Genomic DNA, 20,055 nt, shown 5'->3' on the forward strand with positions numbered 1-20,055 from the left:
TTTGCAGGGCGTGGGGTGCTCATCCACACGGCAGTTGAATCGCTGAACTGTGAGCCTCCAGTTCCCATTCACAACCCCAGGTGTTGCCATTTTGGCTCCTTCCTGGCTGTGTCTGCTTAGCCGCCCCCTCTCCCCATTCTGTCCCCCCCCCCAAAAAAAAAACCCAGGCTGTCTGAGCAGGGCCAGATCTGACAGGCTGGCAAGGCTAAAAGCTTCTGCCTGGGCTCTCCCCTCCCCGCTGCACTCACATCTGATTTGGGGGTGGGCTAAGGGGGGTTGCAGTGGACGGAGCTGGCTTCCCCTTCCTGCTCCTCGAGGAAACAGCTTGCTTTGAATGATTAATTTGCAGGAAGCAGGGTTTTATTTATTTATTTTTAAAGAAACCCATTCGCAGTCAGTTGCGCGGCCAAGGGGGTGTGGAGGCGGGGTGTGTGTGTGTGATTCAGGACACTGCACAACAGCGCTGCACAGCATCCCCCCCTCCCATCCCTCAGGATTGGAGCAGATCTGAAGTGGGTTCCTCCCCCTCCTTCTGGATTTCCCCCCTGTGTGCTGACATGATAAAGGGAGTGGGATGAGGTTGATGCCGGAGGGAGGCCACTGATTAAGCAGAGATACCAGCCTCTCCACCAAGGGCACACCTGAAGCCACCTGGGCGTGGACAGGCCCCTTTGCCCCACCAGCCCCTTCCTGCCTTCACTCCTCTTCTCTTCCGAGGGGTGGAGGGAAATGGAGGCTGGCGCGGCCTCAGGGTGGGAGGGCTTCTGGGGGCACCTTTCCTCCCCTGAGGAGCTAGTGCCAAGAGACAGAGCCCAGCAGAGGGTTTGCCCGGCAAGAGCCATGCTTTCTCTAAGGGCACATGGAGTCAGCTGCAGGCCCATGCGCTGCAGGGTGTGCCCTCTGCTCTTGGCCTTCAGTCTCACCAGCACCCAGGACAGCCCCGGGTTGCAAACCATTGGGTGGGTCTTGCTCCAGGGTGAAAAATCTGATCCTTCTGCCCAGCTGGCTAAGGCGGCCTCTTCTGGGCTTGGCAGGGATTCTGAAATGCAGGAAATTAAGAAAATGCCTGTCTATGATAGCTGATCTCTGCTTTTAAGTGTTTGCATGGTTTTTATTGTATTTAGGCAGGTTTGTTATAAGCCGCTATCAGTATATATTTTTATGAATAGTGGTATACAAATGTTTTATAAATGGAATAAATAAACATTCCCCTGGTGAGAAGAGGTCCTCCTCCTCCCCCCAGGGCTCCGTGAGATGCACGCCGCCACTGTTGGCTGTCCCAGGGACTTTCCCCCAGGGGGTGGCCTGGATGGCTGGGCCTTGACTCCTTTGGCACACGGGGCTCTGTGCCAGGGGGGAGGCACAGGGGCAGGCGCAGCCATGCCGCTGACAGCGACAGCCTTGGCTGGCCAGGGGGGTTCAGTTCTGAGTCACCTTTGACAACTCGGGAACTGCCTCCGCCAGCGCCTTCTGTCAAAAAACAAAGCAACTGGAGAGCCCATGAAGTTGCTGACTCGCTTGCAAGTCCTTGGGGGGTGGGCATGTCTGCAGGGCTGTGTGTGGTCTTCCCTCAGGCGTGGGTTGCCACTGGCTCTCCTCGCACGAAGTCTCTCATTCTGCATGTCCCGCCAGTTGCAGAAGCAGAGCTGGGCTAGTTTGTCCTTCGCACAGGAATGCTACGTGGTGCCTCTTTGCCCAAGTGCAGCCAAGCAGGGGGCTTTGTTAGCCATGATAACAGAAAGAAACGGAGGCCTGCTGTGGCTTTGTGCGTGTGTGCCAGGGGAGCAGCACAGCGCCCCAGTTGCTGCCCTCTCCATGGGCTTGTGAAGAGCTTCCCGCAGCATGCCTTGTCTCCTGCCCGCTCTGCCCTGTGCTGGCCCTGCGTCTGGGCTTGCGGGGGCTGTTTGGAGGGCAGGGAGCCCTGGTGGTTCTGTGGGGCTCACCCCTTTCTCTGCCCCCTCTGCCTCTCCCCTGCAGGCAGCCTCCTCGGCCCTCAGCAGCCTGGGCCACGTCTACACGGCCATTGGGGACTACCCCAACGCCTTGGCCAGCCATAAGCAGTGTGTGCTCTTGGCCAAGCAAGGGAAGGATGATCTCTCCGAGGCCCGGGAGCTGGGCAACATGGGGGCCGTCTACATCGCCATGGGCGACTTCGAGAACGCCGTGCAGTGCCACGAGCAGCACCTGGCCATCGCCAAGGCCCTGGGCTGCCGGCGGGAGGAAGCCCGTGCCTACAGCAACCTGGGCAGCGCTTACCACTACCGCCGAAACTTTGACAAGGCCATGTCCTACCACAACCACGTTTTGGAGCTGGCCCAGGAGCTGGAGGAGAAGTCCATCGAGATGCGTGCCTACGCCGGCCTGGGCCACGCTGCCCGCTGCATGCAGGACCTGGAGCGGGCCAAGCAGTACCACGGGGAGCAGCTCAGCATCGCCGAGAGCCTGCAGGATCGAGCCGCCCAGGGGCGCGCCTCCTCCAACCTGGGTGAGCTGCTTCTGCCTTTCTGCCTGACCCCAGCCCAGTGAGGAGGAGGGGGCCCTGTGGGGCAGAGGCGGTGGCAGGAGGGTGCGATGCTCCCTCAGGAAAGAAGGAGGCGGGCAATGTGGGGCTGTCCAGGAGGCTCCACGGGGGGCTGGGGGGCTTATTGAGCTTGGTCTGTGATGTGGGGGCTCCATTTGACAGGCACTTCAAGGACTGGTGCAGATGTGCTTATTTGTATGTGTCAGCTGGGGAATTAGAAGGGAGGTGGCCCCTCGTCCTCACATCTGTAGAAGAGCAGGAACAAGAGAGAGAGGAGAGAGACCCTCCGCTGCTCCTTCCCTTCTCCAGACAACAGCACCAGCTGTGGGTTGGCCGTGGGGCAGGAGCAGAGGAGTGTCTCTGGGCAGCCGTGGAACACATCAGACCTTTTCAGCCCCAGCCCCCTCTGCTGCTCAGCACCAGGTTCTGGATGTGTGCAGAATTTTCCAGATTGCTGGCAGAGGAGCACCTAGTTTGGGATGTTTCTAAGGAGGGTTTCGGGTTCCCTGGAATTTAAGAACAGACCTAGAATCATGGAATCATAGAGTTGGAAGGGGACCCTGGCTATCATCTAGTCCACCCCCTGCAATGCAGGACTCTCGCCTAAAGCATCCCCGACAGATGGCCATCCAACCTCTGCTTAGAAACCTCCAAGGAAGGAAGGCCCTCACCTCTCATGGTTGTGCTTCCCAGCCTGTGAGCCCACCTGCACTCTTTTCTCTTTGTTTGGAAAATATATTTATTATTTTACATTGATTAGATCAAATGGCATACAATTTACATCAAATTTTATTTATTTACCTTGGTGACTTTCCATCCTTTATTCTGTGATGGTCTAATTCTCTCTCTGGTTCCCTCCTGCCTGTCTATTTACCGAAATCCTATATTACCATCTTTTCTGTTTCCTTTCCATTGCTCGTAAGTCAAAACCTGCTTGAAATTTTATGTGGCTGTATTGCCGTCTTCTTCTATAGACTGAGCACTCCAGTAGCTAGAGTAGCTTGAGCTTCCTCCTTGGTTGGGATTTCTGGGGTTTTCCATTTTGGTGCCCAGAGTCCTCTGGCTGCTGTGCTGGCCTACAAAAACAACTTTGCCAGCCCGTTTGTGCTCCTTCCTGGCAGGGATCATCCATCAGATGAAGGGCGACTACGAGGCGGCCTTGAAGCTGCACAAGGTCCACCTTTCCATTGCGCAGGAGCTGAACGACTACGCGGCGCAGGGTCGGGCCTACGGGAATATGGGCAACGCCTACAACGCCTTGGGCCTCTTTGACCAGGCGGTCAAGTACCACCGGCAGGAGCTTCAGATCTCCATGGAGGTGAACGACCGAGCCTCCCAGGCCTCCACCCACGGCAACCTGGCGGTGGCCTACCAAGCCCTGGGCGCCCACGACCGGGCCCTGCAGCACTACCAGAACCACCTCAACATCGCCCGGGAGCTGCGGGACATCCAGAGCGAAGCCCGGGCCCTGGGCAACCTGGGGAACTTCCACTGCTCCCGGGGGGAGTTTGCCCAGGCAGCCCCCTACTATGAGCAGTACCTGCAGCTGTCCCCGGAGCTGCAGGACATGGAGGGGGAGGGCAAGGTGTGCCACAACCTGGGCTATGCCCATTACTGCCTGGGCAACTATGAGGAGGCCGTCAAGTACTACGAGCAAGACCTGGCCCTCGCCAAGGACCTGCATGACAAGCTGAGCCAGGCCAAAGCCTACTGCAACCTGGGCCTGGCCTTCAAGGCCCTGGCCTGCTTCGGCAAGGCTGAGGAGTGCCAGAAGTACCTCCTGTCCCTGGCCCAGTCGCTCAGCAATGCCCAGGCCAAGTTCCGGGCGCTGGGCAACCTGGGCGACCTCTCCGTCTGCAAGAAGGACGTGGCTGGTGCCGTCAAGTTCTACGAGCAGCAGCTGAGCCTGGCGCACCAGGCCACGGACCGGAGGCTGGAGGCCAGCGCCTACGCAGCCCTGGGCGCGGCCTACCGCCTGCTGCAGAAGCACGACAAGGCCCTGGGCTACCACACCCAGGAACTGGAGGTGTACCAGGAGCTGGGCGAGGCCCTGGGCGAGTGCCGCGCCCACGGGCACCTGGCCGCTGTCTACATGGCCCTGGGCAAGTTCACCATGGCCTTCAAGTGCTACGAGGAGCAGCTGGAGCTGGGGCAGAAGCTGAAGGACCCCGGCATCGAGGCCCAGGTCTACGGCAACATGGGCATCACCAAGATGAACATGGGCGCCATGGAGGAGGCCATCGGCTACTTTGAGCAGCAGCTGGCCACCCTGCAGCAGCTGAGTGGCACGGAGGCCGTGCTGGACCGGGGAAGGGCCTTCGGGAGCCTGGGCGACTGCTACGAGGCCCTGGGCGACTTTGAGGAGGCTGTCAAATACTATGAGCAGTACCTGTCCGTGGCACAGAGCCTGAACCGTGTGCAGGACCAGGTCAAGGCCTACCGGGGCCTGGGCAATGGGCACAGGTAAGGCGGGGGCAGCGGGGAGGCCCGAGGGATGCATGAGCAGCTCCCCAGTTAGGGGTCAGGGGAGGGGGATGTGGCCTTTCACGTCCAGAGGGGGACCCGGAACGGGATGGAGGGGAGGGCCCAGTAGATCTGCGGTCCCGGCTCTGTCCCATAGAAAGAAAGGGGCTGCCTTCCTCCGTTGCCGTGGAGCCCAAGGGGTGGATTTCAGGGCTCAGTGGCGGGTGGGAGGAGGCTGGCACAGAAGCCGCCTGCCTCCGGCAGCTTCCTTCCCGAAGCCTTAGTAGAGTAATGCTGGCTGTGTCCCCCCCCAGGGCAATGGGGAGCTTGCAGCAGGCCCTGGTGTGCTTTGAGAAGAGGCTGGTAGTGGCTCACGAGCTCGGGGAGGCCTTTGACAAGGCCCAGGCCTACGGGGAGCTGGGCGCCCTGCACAGCCAGCTGGGCAACTCGGAGCAGGCCATCTCCTGCCTGGAGCGCCAGCTGGGCATCGCGCGGGAGATGAAGGATCAGGCCCTGGAAGGGAGCGCCGCCTGCGGCTTGGGCAGCATCTACCAACAGATGGCTGAATACGACACGGCCCTGCAGTACCACCAGCTGGACCTCCAGATTGCCGAGGAGACCCACAACGCGGCCAGCCAGGGCCGGGCCTATGGCAACCTGGGCCTGACCTACGAGTCCCTTGGCACCTACGAGAGAGCAGTGGTCTACCAGGAGCAGCATCTGAGCATCGCGGCCCAGATGAACGACCTGGTGGCCAAAACGGCCTCCTACAGCAGCCTGGGCAGGACCCACCACGCCCTCCAGAACTACTCCCAAGCCGTGATGTACCTGCAGGAAGGTGAGCAAGCTGGCGGGGGAGGGGGCAGCACGGCCAGCCAGGCCAGGCTGCCTGGAAATATTCAGGAGAACCAAGGCCGTGTGGGCAGTCCCTCCATAGCCCGCATGTGTCCAGGGAGCTCCTTGGGGAAACCCTGACTGGATACAGGGGCGTCCACAGTGGGGAGGAAGAGGCAGCAGAGGAGGAGCTCAGCATCGTACTGTGGCAGCTGTTCCACCAGGACCAGCATTTCAGCTTGCACGCTGATGTGTGTGTATGTGAGGGGGTCTCCTGACCTCCCCAGCGCCAATTTGGGGGCAGGATGCAAGGAAAGTGCAGAGGAAGAGGGTTTGGGTCTGGGCTCCTGGTGGTGGACATCCGGACACACCCAGAGGAGGGGAAGAGCTAGGAGCCGCTGGAGCCTGGGAGCTTGGAGGGCGAGGAAAAGGAGGAAACAAGCAGGTGCCCCAGCCCAGACCCAAGACAGGAGTCAGGCTTAGCAGCTTCACCACAGAGACCCCCTGCCAGCTCCTCGCACTCGCAGATCCAGCGTTTGCTCCACATAACAGACAGAGGGTCCCTTGGGCCTCACTGTAGACGGGGGGGGGGGCGCGAAACAGAGGGAAGGGAGGGAAGGGGAAGGTGCAAGACAGTCTGGGCAACTAGGAGTGTATCTCTGGAGCCTCCATGTGAATTCTATTCTGATTCCTTAATAAAATGACTATTGGCAAGTTAGCTGGTGTTGCCTTCCCTCTCTCCCTGCGGGACCCCTGAGTAGATTCCCTGCCCAGGAGGCAGCGTGGAAGTGCGGGGGGGGGGGGCAGGGGGGGCGGGTCTTGTTCTCCATGGAGCCCTTGCCTGGCTCCCGGGGGTCCAGAGGGGCGGGGGCCTTTTTCTGCCCTGCGCTGGAGCTGGGACCCAGGATTTGTGGGCACCTCTTGCATCCTGTGAGAGAGACTGTGCTCCTGCTCCTCCTCTGGCTCTTGGGGCCCCGCCGCTTGTGGCTGACAAGAGGGAGGGGCAGGTTCCCCGTTCCTGAGAGGCCAGCTGGGCCAAGGGGGCTGCAGGGGGCTGGAGGGGCCAAGGAAGGAGGGTGGCTTCTGGGTCTGGCTGGTTGAAGAATCCGCATGAGTCAGAGAGCAGAGCCCCACAGCTGCTGGGGCCTTCTGCAGCAGGGGCGAGGCTCACCCTGCCCTTCCTTTCTCCTGCAGGGCTGAGGCTGGCGGAGCAGCTGGGCCGCAGGGAGGATGAAGCCAGGATCCGGCACGGCCTGGGCCTTTCGCTCTGGGCTAGTGGGAATCTGGAGGAGGCTCAGCACCAGGTGAGCACCAGGGAGCAGGGGAGGAGGTCCCTCAGCCCCTGCAGATGATCCCAGATGATCCATGGGCCATTCTCCATGGTGCCCCATCCGCCCTGGGCAGCCCTGGTTTGGGCAGCTCAGCTGAGCTCCAGGATTCTGCCTCCGCTTGACGGGCTGCCCCCTCCCCTTGCCCCACAGCTCTACCGGGCCTCCGCCCTTTTTGAGACCATCCGGCATGAGGTGCAGCTCAGCACAGACTACAAGCTCTCCCTCTTTGACCTCCAGACGTCCTCCTACCAGGCCCTGCAGCGGGTGCTGGTGAGTCTAGGTAAGAGAGGGCAGCACCTGGGGGAGAGGGGCATTTGGGACAGATCTTCCTGCCCTGGGCCCGGGGGGAAGAGTGCTGCAGATTTAGCAGTTCCTGTCGGTGGGGAGGGCAGGTTTCTCCTTACCTTCTCGTTTCCATAAGCGTGTCAGGCAGGTGCATTGCTCCGGGATACCCCTCCCCCTGGCAGCATGAGCCTCACGTGTGGCTCCGCCTCCCTCCTCCCCACAGGGCACCACGATGAGGCTCTGGCCGTGGCGGAGAGAGGCCGCACAAGAGCCTTTGCTGACCTGCTGGTGGAGCGCCAGACAGGCCAGCAGGAGTCGGACCCCTATTCCCCCGTGACGGTTGAGCAGGTCCTGGAAGTGGTGAACGGGCAGCGGGGGCTGGTTCTGTACTATTCCTTGGCTGCAGGGCACCTTTACAGCTGGCTCCTGGCTCCTGGAGCAGGTAAGTCACAGGGGAGGGGTGTGTGTGCCAGGTAGGGCTGGGCGATATATCTGCTTTTCAACATCGTGATACACTGCTCTTCAGTTGGGAGAAAGCCACACTCGCAGAGCTCAGTTGATGCTGGATTTCGGCATCAGTGTGGAAAGATAACTGCCCAGGTAGGAGAAGTGATCAACATTTTCCAGCGTTACACCGTTGAGTTGGATTTGTGGTGCTGCAGAGGGATTGTTTTGTGTTTGTTGGTGCAGCATTTGGTGTACTAGAAGAAGCAAAGCTCACCAGTGTCGAAGCCATGATTCTTCAACACCAACTTCATTGGACTGGTCATGTTGTGCAGAGGCCTGATGATCGTCTTCCAAAGCAACTACTCTATTCCGAACTCAAAAATGGATAGTGTAATGCTGGTGGTCAACAAAAGAGGTTTAAAGACTCTCGAGGGAAATCTAAAAAAATGTATAAACACAGACAACTGGGAAACACTGGCCTGTGAGCGCTCCAGTTGGAGAACAGCCTTGACCAAAGGTGTCATGGACTTTGAAAACGTTCGAACTCAGGACGAAAGAGGAAGGCACATTTGGCAAACCCTCATCGTGATCAACTCCCGCCCAGAAACCTCTGTCCCCACCGTGGAAGGATGTGTGGATCCAGAATTGGCCTCCACAGTCACCTACGGACTCAGTGTTAAGACTATGTTCATGGAAGACAATCTTACTCAGCTATGAGTATCACCGAAGAAACCACCGGCTAAACATCACGATATACCAATATATCACAATATCTGAAATAAGGATGGAGCTATGGAGAGGCATTGGTTGGCTTCATGGTTTACATCGCATTGGGATTTTTGCATACTGCACACAAACACACATCAAGATTTGTGATATATTGCCAGGTTAAAAATTATGAAATGGCTATCACGATACGGACTTTGAATCAGTTTTGGATTTTATATTGATATATCACCCAGCCCTAGGGCCTCCTGGGTCCTCGCTCAGAGGTGCTCAGCTTTCTTTTGGCAGGGCTGGATGGAAGGAGGTTCCTGGGGGTGCTCTTTGAGGCTGGGGGCAGCCATCTTGGGTGGGATGCCACAGAGGTGAGGGAAACACACCATGGGGCAGCTGCCTGTTCCCAGGAGAATTCCACCCCCCCCCGGCTGACTCAAGGCCTCCCTTCCTCCTCCCGTGTAGGCACCCGTGTGCTCAAATGGTGTCCTGGGCTCACCCAGCGAGGGGCAGGGGTTCTGGCTGGGGAGGAGGTGGAGCGGGTGGAGGTCCCTGCCACACCCCACTGAGCCACCACTTCCTGGCCTCCATCCCCCCCCCCCCAGGCTGGCTCCCTTTCTCTGTGTGGTTTTGCCTGGGGAAGCTGTCAGGCAGACAGAGGAGCCTTTGATAGAACCATCCTGTATTTTGGTTCTGAGAAACCTTTTTTATGGGCTGCTTGAAGACACAGGTGACTCCGGCAGAATGCGCCTGGCTTATCTGAGGCTCCTCTCCTCATGGAAGGCTGTCTGCTGCAAAGCAAGGGGTGAGGGGGGTGGGCGTCCTGGCTGCGCCCTGTCAATGGCAGTTCCTCGTATTCTCTCCAGATGCAGGAGGTGAGGAAGAGGGAAGGCGGCCGTTTCCCAGCGTGACCTTCTTGCGGGGAGGGGGGGCGGGTCTGACTGCCTGTTCATTGTTGGGAATAACTGAGGCTTTAAATCTCCCGGCCGATGAGCAGAGGCCGTTCTCCCTCTGCACGCCCAGTTGCAGCAGAGACGCAGCAGGGCCCATCTAGCAGGTCTGGGGAGGAGGAGGAGGTTTTGGCCCCTCGTGGCTTTCCTGATGTGGGGACTCCTTTTCAGGGATCTTGAAGTTCCACGAATGCTACCTGGGCGAGGGCCCGGCCGAGGGTTCCGGAGACTTCCAGGAGAACACCGCCAGCCTCCAGGCAGTCACCAGCTCAGCTCTCGAGCTCCTCAGCGCCAGTGTGCGGGAAGCGCTGGGCGTGGACTCTTACTACACGCGGTAAGGGGGGGGGGGGGCTTCAGGGGCAGAGGAACCACAGAGAAGAAGAGGGGGCAGCTTTTCCCCGGCAGCCGCTGCCCAGGAGAGTGCCCCTTCCCCTTGCAGGCTCAGAGGGGATGGTTCCTGGCTGAGGCAGTTCTCCAGCAGGTGCGCCAGGAGGTCCTGGGGCTGCCAGGGGGCGGGGGCGCTGCCTGTGAGGATTTGAGCCAAGGGAGCCCAGGAACCCGGCCGGCATTCCAGCTGGGAGGAAGGCAGGCTGCTTGGGAGGATTCCCGGCAATTGGGGAGATTTGTGAGCCGCGTGTGAATGGGATTCCTTTCCTCACAGCTGCTGTCAGAGCCTGCCTGGAGTGCAGAGGCTGCAGCCTGGTCCTTGCAGAACCTTCCTGTCCTGTCAAGATCCTGCTCCCTCCTGAGCCTCTGCTTGCCTGCGAAGGCTGCTGCCAGCTGCATTCCTCACCCTGTCCCCTTCATCGGGGGCCAGCCATGGCCAGCCAAAGAGGGGGAGGCACTCCCTTTTGCAGCAGAGGCAGGAGCTCCCTTCCAAGCCCCCACCCTGAGCTTTCTGGCAGCAGCAGCAGGAAGATTCCTCCACCCTCTCCTGCAATGGGCCTCCTAGTTCTCTGCTGCTGGGTCTCGTGGCTCTGCTGCTCCCCAGTCATGCCAGCAGGGCTGGCAGCAGCCCCTGCTCGGGGGGGGGGGGGCAGGCCAGGAGTGTTGGCTGCCCTGAAATCTGTTTTGGGAGGAGAGTAGCGTGCAGATGGGCTCTGTTAATTGATCTGTACTGGCCAAATGAAGGCGGTCAAGCCAGCTGCATTCTGAGAAGGGCAGCTGCAGTTGAAATTACCCCAAATGTGCTGAAGGGGAGGTTTTGAATTGTGACTGATTGAAAGCATCATGCTTTTTGCGAGGGGGGGGGGAGCAGAGAACAAGCTGGAATTTGAAAAGCAAAAACTCACCACAGCTGTTCCTTTTGTGTTGTTTGCCCAGCTATTTCTCTGGGCCCTGCTTGCTGCTGGGACCACAGGTACCCCCCCCCCCGGTGTTCTCTCAGTTCCTGCTGACATTCCTGCCTCTTGTTCCTCTGCCAGAGCCTCGGCCAGCAGCGAAACTGAGAGTGAGGCGGGAGACATCATGGACCAGCAGTTTGAGGAGATGAGCCACAAGCTGGACTCCACCTCGGACCCCACTGGCTTCCTGAGGATGGTCAGCAGGAACAACCTCTTCAACAGGTAGGGGGAAGAGGAGAGCCCTGGGGGCCCCTGCCCTGTCCGCCTCGGGGGGCTCTCTCCAGCCACCCTCCTCCTCTCTAGCCTCTCGGTTTCTGCCTGCTGAGACCCCCCCCCCCACTTCGCTGTCCAGGGTGGGGGCAGAAGAAGCAGGCATTCAGAAAAGTGAAACCTCCTGGGTGGGGACTGGGCTTTCCTCCTCATTCCAGCCCACTCAGGAACAACAGTTACTTTAGACAGTTACTGAACATACACAGTGCAATCTTTAAAATCAAAGCAAAAACACAGCTAAGCTTGCTTCACTACTTTAAGAACATGAAATGTATCCCTGAAAACAACCATTTAGTATATGTATGAAATTTAAAGATATACCATAAATCACCTCTTACACGAGTATTGTGTGTATATGCAAAATCACATAAAGTCTAGAAAACAGTAGAAAAAGAAAAGAAATAGCTGCACTTATCGGTGAATGTGGCTCTTCATCTTCCTCCCCTCCTCCTCTTCGCTGGATGTTGCTTGAGAGTTGACCGATAGCCAGAAAAGGTGCATGGCTGTGGTTCAGATCCAGAGGTGGGTTGCACGGGCTCATTTGGTGATGGTGCTGCTGGGTTCTTGACCAGGAACGTGGTGATTGGCAACTGCCGCTGCTGTCTCTTGAGTTTGTCAAACAATTCCTAGTATGCAACCCCACAGATTATCTTCAGGCTGCATTCCATGGAGGGGGTCAAACACTGCAAGTCAGATCATTTGCGTGCATTGTGACTTGGAAGAGGCGAGAAAATTTCTGCAGGTTCCCACATGCTGGCTCATCCTGCTCACCATCCTCAACCTCATCCTCACATTCTGAACCTGATCTGACCAGCTCCTCTCGCTCTTCAACAGTTGATGCCTGTTGGTGCTCAGTTAGCCCTTCCACTTCTTCCTGGATGAGGCCAAGAAAGCCATCCCCTGGCCATCTGCACGGTGTCCTCCACCTGGAAATCCCTTGAAATGTGTGTGCATTCCTTCCACAAGTTCCTCCAGTGTGCGCTCACTGTTTCAGGCGTGACTGAATAATTACCGCCCAGTCAGTCTGACATCAATACCAGGGAAGATTCTGGAGCAGATCATTAAGCGAAGCACCTAGTGAGCACCTAGAAAGGAATGCTGTGATCACCAATAGTCAGCATGGATTTCTGAAAAATAAGTCATGTCAGACTAACCTGATCTCGTTTTTTGGCAGAATTACAAGCCTGGTAGATGAAGGGAACGCAGTGGATGTAGCCTACCTCGATTTCAGCAAGGCATTTGACAAGGTGCCCCATGATATTCTTGTAAAGAAGCTGGTAAAATGCGGTCTTGACTATGCTACCACTCAGTGGATTTGTAACTGGCTGACTGACCGGACCCAAAGGGTGCTCATCAATGGTTCCTCTTCATCCTGGAGAAGAGTGACTAGTGGGGTGCCACAGGGTTCTGTCTTGGGCCCGGTCTTATTCAACATCTTTATCAACGACTTGGAGGATGGACTCAAGGGCATCCTGATCAAATTTGCAGATGACACCAAACTGGGAGGGGTGGCTAACACCCCAGAGGACAGGATCACACTTCAAAACGACCTTGACAGATTAGAGAACTGGGCCAAAACAAACAAGATGAATTTTAACAGGGAGAAATGTAAAGTATTGCACTTGGGCAAAAAAAATGAGAGGCACAAATACAAGATGGGTGGCACCTGGCTTGAGAGCAGTACATGTGAAAAGGATCTAGGAGTCTTGGTTGACCACAAACTTGACATGAGCCAACAGTGTGACGCGGCAGCTAAAAAAGCCAATGCAATTCTGGGCTGCATCAATAGGAGTATAGCATCTAGATCAAGGGAAGTCATAGTGCCACTGTATTCTGCTCTGGTCAGACCTCACCTGGAGTACTGTGTCCAGTTCTGGGCACCACAGTTCAAGAAGGACACTGACAAACTGGAACGTGTCCAGAGGAGGGCAACCAAAATGGTCAAAGGCCTGGAAACAATGCCTTATGAGCTAAGGGAGCTGGGCATGTTTAGCTTGGAGAAGAGGAGGTTAAGGGGTGATACGATAGCCATGTTCAAATATATAAAAGGATGTCACATAGAGGAGGGAGAAAGGTTGTTTTCTGCTGCTCCAGAGAAGCGGACACGGAGCAGTGGATCCAAACTACAAGATATGATAGCCATGTTCAAATATATAAAATATATAAAAGGATGTCACATAGAGGAGGGAGAAAGGTTGTTTTCTGCTGCTCCAGAGAAGCGGACACGGAGCAATGGATCCAAACTACAAGAAAGAAGATTCCACCTAAACATTAGGAAGAACTTCCTGACAGTAAGAGCTGTTGGACAGTGGAATTTGCTGCCAAGGAGTGTGGTGGAGTCTCCTTCTTTGGAGGTCTTTAAGCAGAGGCTTGACAACCATATGTCAGGAGTGCTCTGATGGTGTTTCCTGCTTGGCAGGGGGTTGGACTCGATGGCCCTTGTGGTCTCTTCCAACTCTATGATTCTATGATTCTATGACAGCAGGGAAGGAGCCAGTCCAGCTTCTCTAGGGAGAGAGTTCCAAAGTCTAGGAGCAGCCACCACCAAGAAGGCCCTCTCCCAGCAGTGGTTAATGATGATGACTTGCATTTGGGGGCCCTTCTGCAGTCTGCAACTCGCTGCAAACTCCACCACGCTCCTCTGACTCTCCAACCACACCACAACTCTCTTGCAGTGGCTGCTGGGATTGCCAGCTGTGCCCCCCCCCCGCTAAGAATTTATTTATTTTTTGATAATCCGTGTAAAGCTATGATCGTGAAAGTTGATTGTTCAGTTATTTAATTTCTTAATATATTAAAAATATCTCTGACTGGTGTGCAGAAAACTGAAGCAACAACAGACAACTTAAACAAAATAATATTACAAAATACACCACTATGTAGAGAAATGTTACCTTAATGCAAAGTTACTAATATATATAAAGCCGTATTGATTCATTTTCCTTTTGACCCACCCTCCCTCTCAGCCTCCAGGGTCCAAAAAGTTAAATCAGCGAAAGATGTGATCTACCCATAAAAAGCTTCATTTTGTTCAAAGGGTAATTAACAATATATCCAGGTGTTTGAGACAGAGCAGCTGTGTCGGAAGGAACTTGGGCGGCAGCTCCAAGGCTTTGAGGTTGGGAGAATAAGGGGAACAGAAACCATCAGTACTGCAGTAAAATGGAAGAAGGTTTTTTATCTGGTTTAGAAATAGTTTGTAGACTCACAGTGTTAGCATACAAAAATGAAGTAAATGTTTAAAGATTTAAAATGCAAAAAATAAACATTCTTACAACAATGTTGTTGTGGTTATTTATTAAATTTACATACTGCCTTCCCCTGCAAATCCCAGGGCAGTTCACAACAGAACCCCCCCCCCAAAACAAAAAAAAGGCAAAACTAAATGCAGTCGTTTTACCGGCAGCAAAGGGGCCCGTCCAGGTCTCCATTCTGCATGTGTCTTCCTGGCGGCAAACGTTCTGTGGGCTCCTGAGCTGGACCTGCCGCTTTCCTGGAGGGAGAGGTTCTGTTGCACTGGGGGCTGGGGGGGCCTGAGGAGGCTCTTCAGCCTGAGGCCACATTCCCTTCTGGGACGGGAGCAGAGGCAGAGTGATGGGGGGGGGGTGTTCCTTTGTACTGTGGCTTAGCTGCTGGACACAGCCAGAACCAAAGGGGGCAGGCTGGGGAGAGTCCCAAGGCAGCACCAAAAGAGTGGGTGGGGAGGGAAGCAGCGCCTTGCAGGGCCAGGAAGAGGGTGCTTGCCGTGCAACCTGCCAGGCCTCCCTTGCTCTTCATTAAGCTGTGCCCCCCCCCCCCAACCTGTCCCTGGGATAAATTCTTGGTCTCACAAACAAGGCAGGAGGGTGGAGAGGTGCTGCCCCCTGCTGGCTGTTCAGAGCCTATGCTGCTTCTTCCTCTTGCATCTCAAACTCATCTCTGTGTGGTGAGCAGCCATGAAGTCTGGGCCCTTTGGGAAAGGAGATGCAGAGGGAGAGGGAGCCTCCCTGGGCAGTGTTGAAGTGGACCCATGCCATTCTCCCCAGGTCAGAGCTGGCGGCCGCTGCTTCACTCAGCCACTTGTGCTCAGCTGCAAAATGTTCCCCCGTGGAGGTTGTGCCAATGCCGTGGGGCATGGGCTAACTTCTGGAGAAGAAGCAGGTGCCAGGAGGTCCTGGCACTGGGCTGATCTGCCCCCTGCCTCCTGTTGCATTCCAGCCAGTGCCCATGGGCACCTCAGGAGGGGCAGCAGAGCCCTCCACTTCTGCAGGGCTTTGGGGTGTGTGTGCCAGAGGGGTTGGGGTTCTAGACCTGCAACGCTCTCCCTCTCCCTGCTCTCCACAGGAGCTGCCAGAGCATGAACAGCCTCTTCAGCGGAGGAGGCCCAGCGTCCCCAGCCAAAGAAGCCGCCTCCTCCTCCTCTTCCTCCTTGCCCCGCCGGCTCAGCTCCTTCAGCAAGTCCCCCCTGCGCTCCCTCTACGACCTGCTGATTGGGCCCATGGAAGGGGTAAGTCCTGGGCAGTGCCTCCCTTGGGATAGCAAGGCCCCTCTGGACACTACTGGGAGGCAGGAGGGGGGGGGTTGCAAGAGGGTCCTGGTGGGGCGAGGTGGGGTGGCTTCCCTTTCTGGGATTCCTCCTTTTTGGCCTGATGTGAGGGTAAATGAAACCTAGTTGGCCACCAGTTTTGTCCCACTCCAGAAAGGAGAAGTACAGAGCTGAAGTCTTTCCTGCCTTCTTCCTCCTGGCCACCTGCTGTGGTGGCGGCATCTTGTCAGGGAGAGTTTGGCCTGGTTCGGCCGCTTGCGAGAGAGTCCCAGGCAGGCAGGCAGGCAGGCAGGAGAAGCGGGTGGCTCTGCCTCTCTCCCCAGACCTCCTTCTCCTGGGCCTTGGGGTCTTTCATTAGCCACTGACCTGGGTCCCCTCTCCCCTTGGCCTTGCTGCCTTGCTCTCTTGTGGGCAGCTGGGCTCCCTGGGTGGCAGTGGCGGGGGGGTGGTGTGTGCAGGAGGAAAATGCAGCTCAGCCTGGCAGTTGGGGAACTTGGCTGTGAGGGTGCTGTTTTAATAATTCTGAATGGCTTTGGTTTGTTTTGTGCCACCCCAGGCACCTTTGGGAGGAAGGGCAGGTGTGTTCCTGTGTGTGTGTGTGTGTGTGTGTTCCAAAAGATCTCTGCCTCCTCCTCCTCCTCCCTCCCTCCCTCCCAGGGCCTGATGCACTCCAGTGGGCCGGTCGGCCGCCACCGGCAGCTGGTCCTGGTGCTGGAAGGGGAGCTGTACCTCATCCCTTTTGCGCTCCTCAAGGGCAGCTCCTCCAACGAGTACCTGTACGAGCGCTTCAGCCTCATTGCAGTGCCCTCCCTCCGCGCCCTGAACCCCAGTGCCAAGGTAGGTTGCCTGGTCCCCCACTTCTTGGATTCCCTGTGTGGGGCTCGCTGGTGTGAGCAGTCCAGGCCTGGGGAAGATGACACAGCTTCTCCTTCTGCCCTTCCAGAGCCAGGCCAAGAAGGGTCCCTCGGCGTACGGCAGCTCCCCTGCCATGGCTGCCGTCGTCGGCAACCCCAAGCTGCCCCCCTCGGTGATGGACCGCTGGCTGTGGGGGCCCATGCCCTCCGCCGAGGAGGAGGCCTACGCAGTCGCGGAGCTGCTGGGCTGCCAGCCCCTGGTGGGCAGCATGGCCACCAAGGAGCGGGTGATGAGCGCCCTGGCCCAGGCCGAGTGCGCCCACTTCGCCACCCACGTCTCGTGGAAGCTGGCCGCCCTGGTCCTGACGCCCAACGCCGAGAGCCTGGCGGCCGGCAGCAAAGGTGCCTTTGGCAACTCCTACACCATCCCGGAGTCTCTGCGCATGCAGGACGACACCAGCGACGCAGAGAGCATCTCCGACTGCCCGCCCCTCCAGGAGTTTCTGCTCACGGCAGCCGACGTGCTGGACCTGCGCTTGCCTCTCAAGCTGGTGGTGCTGGGCTCCTACCAGGAGTCCAACGGCAAGGTCACGGCCGACGGCGTGATTGGGCTGACGAGAGCCTTCCTGGCGGCTGGCGCCCACTGCGTCTTGGTCTCCCTCTGGCCGGTGCCCACGGCCGCTTCCAAGGTGTTTGTCCACAGCTTCTACACGGCGCTCCTTGGAGGCCTCAAGGCCAGCGCAGCACTGGGAGAGGCCATGAAGATGGTGCAGAGCAGCAAGCAGTTTGCCCACCCCTCCAACTGGGCAGGTGAGGAAGGCTCCTGAACATGGCGCCCACCCCAGACCAGGAGGTCACTGTGGCTGTGAATGTCATGAGCCGAAGGTGGCGCTGGCATAGCTTGGGGGGCTGGGTGCTCCCCCTGCCCTGCCCTTGCCGTGGGTCAGAGAGGGTGGCTCTTACCCCTGAGACCATGTGCAAGGCGAGCATGGCCAGCCCACCCATGAGGCAAGGTGAGGGACTGCCTCAGGCGGAAGGATCCACAGGGACACCTCCAAGGAATGGCAACGATGGCACATTCCTTGGAGGTTGGATCTGCCACCCATGCTGCCTCTAAGTGGCCTCTTGGCGAGTAGGAGGGGCTGCTGGTCTCCGTGCACCCCTGGGAAGAAATGGCAGGGGCTGCCTTTGGGGAGTCTCAGCACTGGCCCGGCGTGATTGAAAGTGGGCCGCTTTTGCCCCGACAATGGCCTCTGATTCCGACTTCAAGTGATTTTGCAGCCCCCGCCTTGTTCCCAAAGCATATCACCTTCACTCCCCCTTTGTTCCCTGGCAGGAGGGGGCAGCATTTTGTGGTTTGCCTCGGGTGCCGAAATGCCTTGGGCAGGCCCTGAGAGTGAGACTTGTCCCCGCTGCAGGCTTCATGCTGATTGGGAGCGACGTGAAACTGAACAGCCCTTCCTCTCTGGTTGGCCAAGCCCTGACCGACATCCTGCAGCACCCAGAGCGGGCGCGCGATGCCCTGCGGGTCCTCCTCCACCTGGTGAGGGTGCAGCCGCTGCCGCAGAGGAGCTGAGCCTGTGGGTGGGGAGGCAAGCGGCAAGGAAGGGGCTGGCTGCGCTCACCTCCAGCCTTGAGCTTCTCTGGGGGCTCTCGCCGGATGTGGGGCATGTGGAGCCCCTCAGGAGCCTCCCTCTGGCTTGGGATGGGGCAGGGAGGGAGCTCACACACTCTGCTTTGCGCATAGGTTGAGAAGTCCCTGCAGCGGATCCACAGCGGGCAGCACAACTCCATGTACACCTCCCAGCAGAGTGTGGAGAACAAAGTGGGCGGCATCCCAGGCTGGCAGGCTCTGCTGACCGCGGTGGGCTTCCGGCTGGACCCCCCGGCCAGCGGGCTCCCCGCAGCTGTCTTCTTTCCCACCGCAGACCCCGGGGACCGTCTCCAGCAGTGCAGCACCACGCTCCAATCCCTGCTGGGTGAGGCTCGGGCAGAGGCTGGGCAGGGCAGCCTCTGGGCCCCTCTGGGGCACCCAGGGCCTGGGGTGGGGGTGAGGGCGGGGCTTTTCCCCAGAGTGATGGGGCCTCTCTGCCTCTCTCCATGGCAGGTTTGCCCAATGCTGCCCTTCAAGCCCTCTGCAAGCTCATCACCGCCTCTGAGACGGGAGAGCAGCTCATCAGCAGGGTGAGTGGCGTGCCACCCCCCCCCCCGGAGGCCCCTCTGGCAGTGATCACGGGGGGCCAGACAAGGAGCGCTGCCTGACGCCCACCGTGCTGCAAAGGGACACCATCAGGCTGCTGCCTGAGCACGCCCTCTCCTGGCTCTAAACACCTCTCTCTCTCTCTCTCTCTCTCTCCCTCCCAATTCTCCTTTCTGCTTCCCAAAGGCTGTTAAAAATATGGTAGGAATGGTGAGTATCATAACCCTCCCTTCAACCCTCTCTCCCATCCTGCACCTGAGTTCTGGGGTGGGGGGGGGCAGCCTTCTGCTTCCCTCCTTTGTGTCCTTTCCAGCACCAGCAGCAGCCGCCTTGCTTTCCAGCCTGTCCCCTGGAGCAGCACATTCCTTGCTCTTTCCTTCCTCCTGCTCCTCCCTTGGCTGGCCTCCAGAGAGGAAGGGGGCAGGGGAGGGGGAGGAGAGTCGAGCTGGGTTGGCCTGCCTCTAACTAACTGCTTCTCCTTCCTCCTCCTCCTCCTCCTGCACTCCAGCTCCATCAAGTCCTGGTGCAGCTCCAGGTGGGAGAGAAGGAGCAAGATTTCTCCTTGGCCCCCATCCAGGTCTCCATCAGCGTCCAGCTTTGGCGACTGCCAGGCTGCCACGAGTTCCTGGCAGCTCTAGGTAAGGCAGCGGGTGTGCCTTTGGGGTGCCAGCCGGGAGGGAGGGCAGGACAGGTCCTCCTGCTCCAGGGGCTGCCCACTGGGCCCCTCCCTGGGGGCTCCCGGCCTTAAGCCGCGTCTTGCTTGCAGGCTTCGACCTCTGCGAAGTTGGCCAGGAGGAGGTGATCCTGAAGACAGGCAAGCAGGCCAGCCGCCGGACGATGCACTTTGCTCTGCAGACGCTTCTCTCGCTTTTTGGTGAGGCTTCTGCCTGGGAAAGGGGCGCCTTGTGGCTGGGGTGGTGGGCATGGGAACACAAGCTTCCTGCACGGGGAATGTCCTCCAGCAGCTGCCCAAGAGATTGGGCGGGGGGCACCAAGGGGCTGGGAAAGGAGGCCGGGGTGCCACCGCTCCTTTGCTCAGCTGTTGCTCTGGAACTGTGCCTGGCAAATGGCAACCATGCCTGGGTGGCCGGCAGGACAAGCGGCAGCAGCTGGAGATACTGGCACCAAATCCTCAAAGGAGGGGTGGGGTGGGGTGCCTGCCAGCAGCATGTGGCCCTCGGGGGGGGGGGGTTCCTGAGGGGTGAGCAGTGGGGACTCACAGCTTGGCTCCAAGGGGTCAGCCCCAGTAAGAGCGCTTGAGGCTGTTCCTCTCTGGGCCCCAGGGAGCACCCCTGCTGCCTCCTTGGCTTTCATG

At 58.1% G+C, this 20,055-nt stretch overlaps 1 protein-coding gene across 1 annotated transcript in view; it reads left to right on the forward strand.

The window, feature by feature from the left end:
* TTC28 (tetratricopeptide repeat domain 28) overlaps positions 1-20,055 on the forward strand; it is a gene marked incomplete at its 5' end in the record, with an annotated part of 106,119 nt that overhangs the window by 82,195 nt on the left and 3,869 nt on the right. The window contains 17 exon segments of the mRNA XM_083418970.1: positions 1,978-2,485; positions 3,643-4,984; positions 5,299-5,822; positions 7,013-7,122; positions 7,300-7,429; positions 7,658-7,876; positions 9,720-9,882; positions 10,973-11,113; positions 15,485-15,647; positions 16,344-16,523; positions 16,630-17,350; positions 17,959-18,083; positions 18,288-18,519; positions 18,648-18,724; positions 18,927-18,950; positions 19,249-19,378; positions 19,507-19,614. Of these exon segments, the coding sequence (XP_083275096.1) occupies positions 1,978-2,485; positions 3,643-4,984; positions 5,299-5,822; positions 7,013-7,122; positions 7,300-7,429; positions 7,658-7,876; positions 9,720-9,882; positions 10,973-11,113; positions 15,485-15,647; positions 16,344-16,523; positions 16,630-17,350; positions 17,959-18,083; positions 18,288-18,519; positions 18,648-18,724; positions 18,927-18,950; positions 19,249-19,378; positions 19,507-19,614 (4,897 nt within the window).

Source organism: Podarcis tiliguerta (assembly GCF_965153285.1).
Source record: "Podarcis tiliguerta genome assembly, chromosome: 16".
In the NCBI taxonomy this organism is placed as follows: Eukaryota; Metazoa; Chordata; class Lepidosauria; order Squamata; family Lacertidae; genus Podarcis; species Podarcis tiliguerta.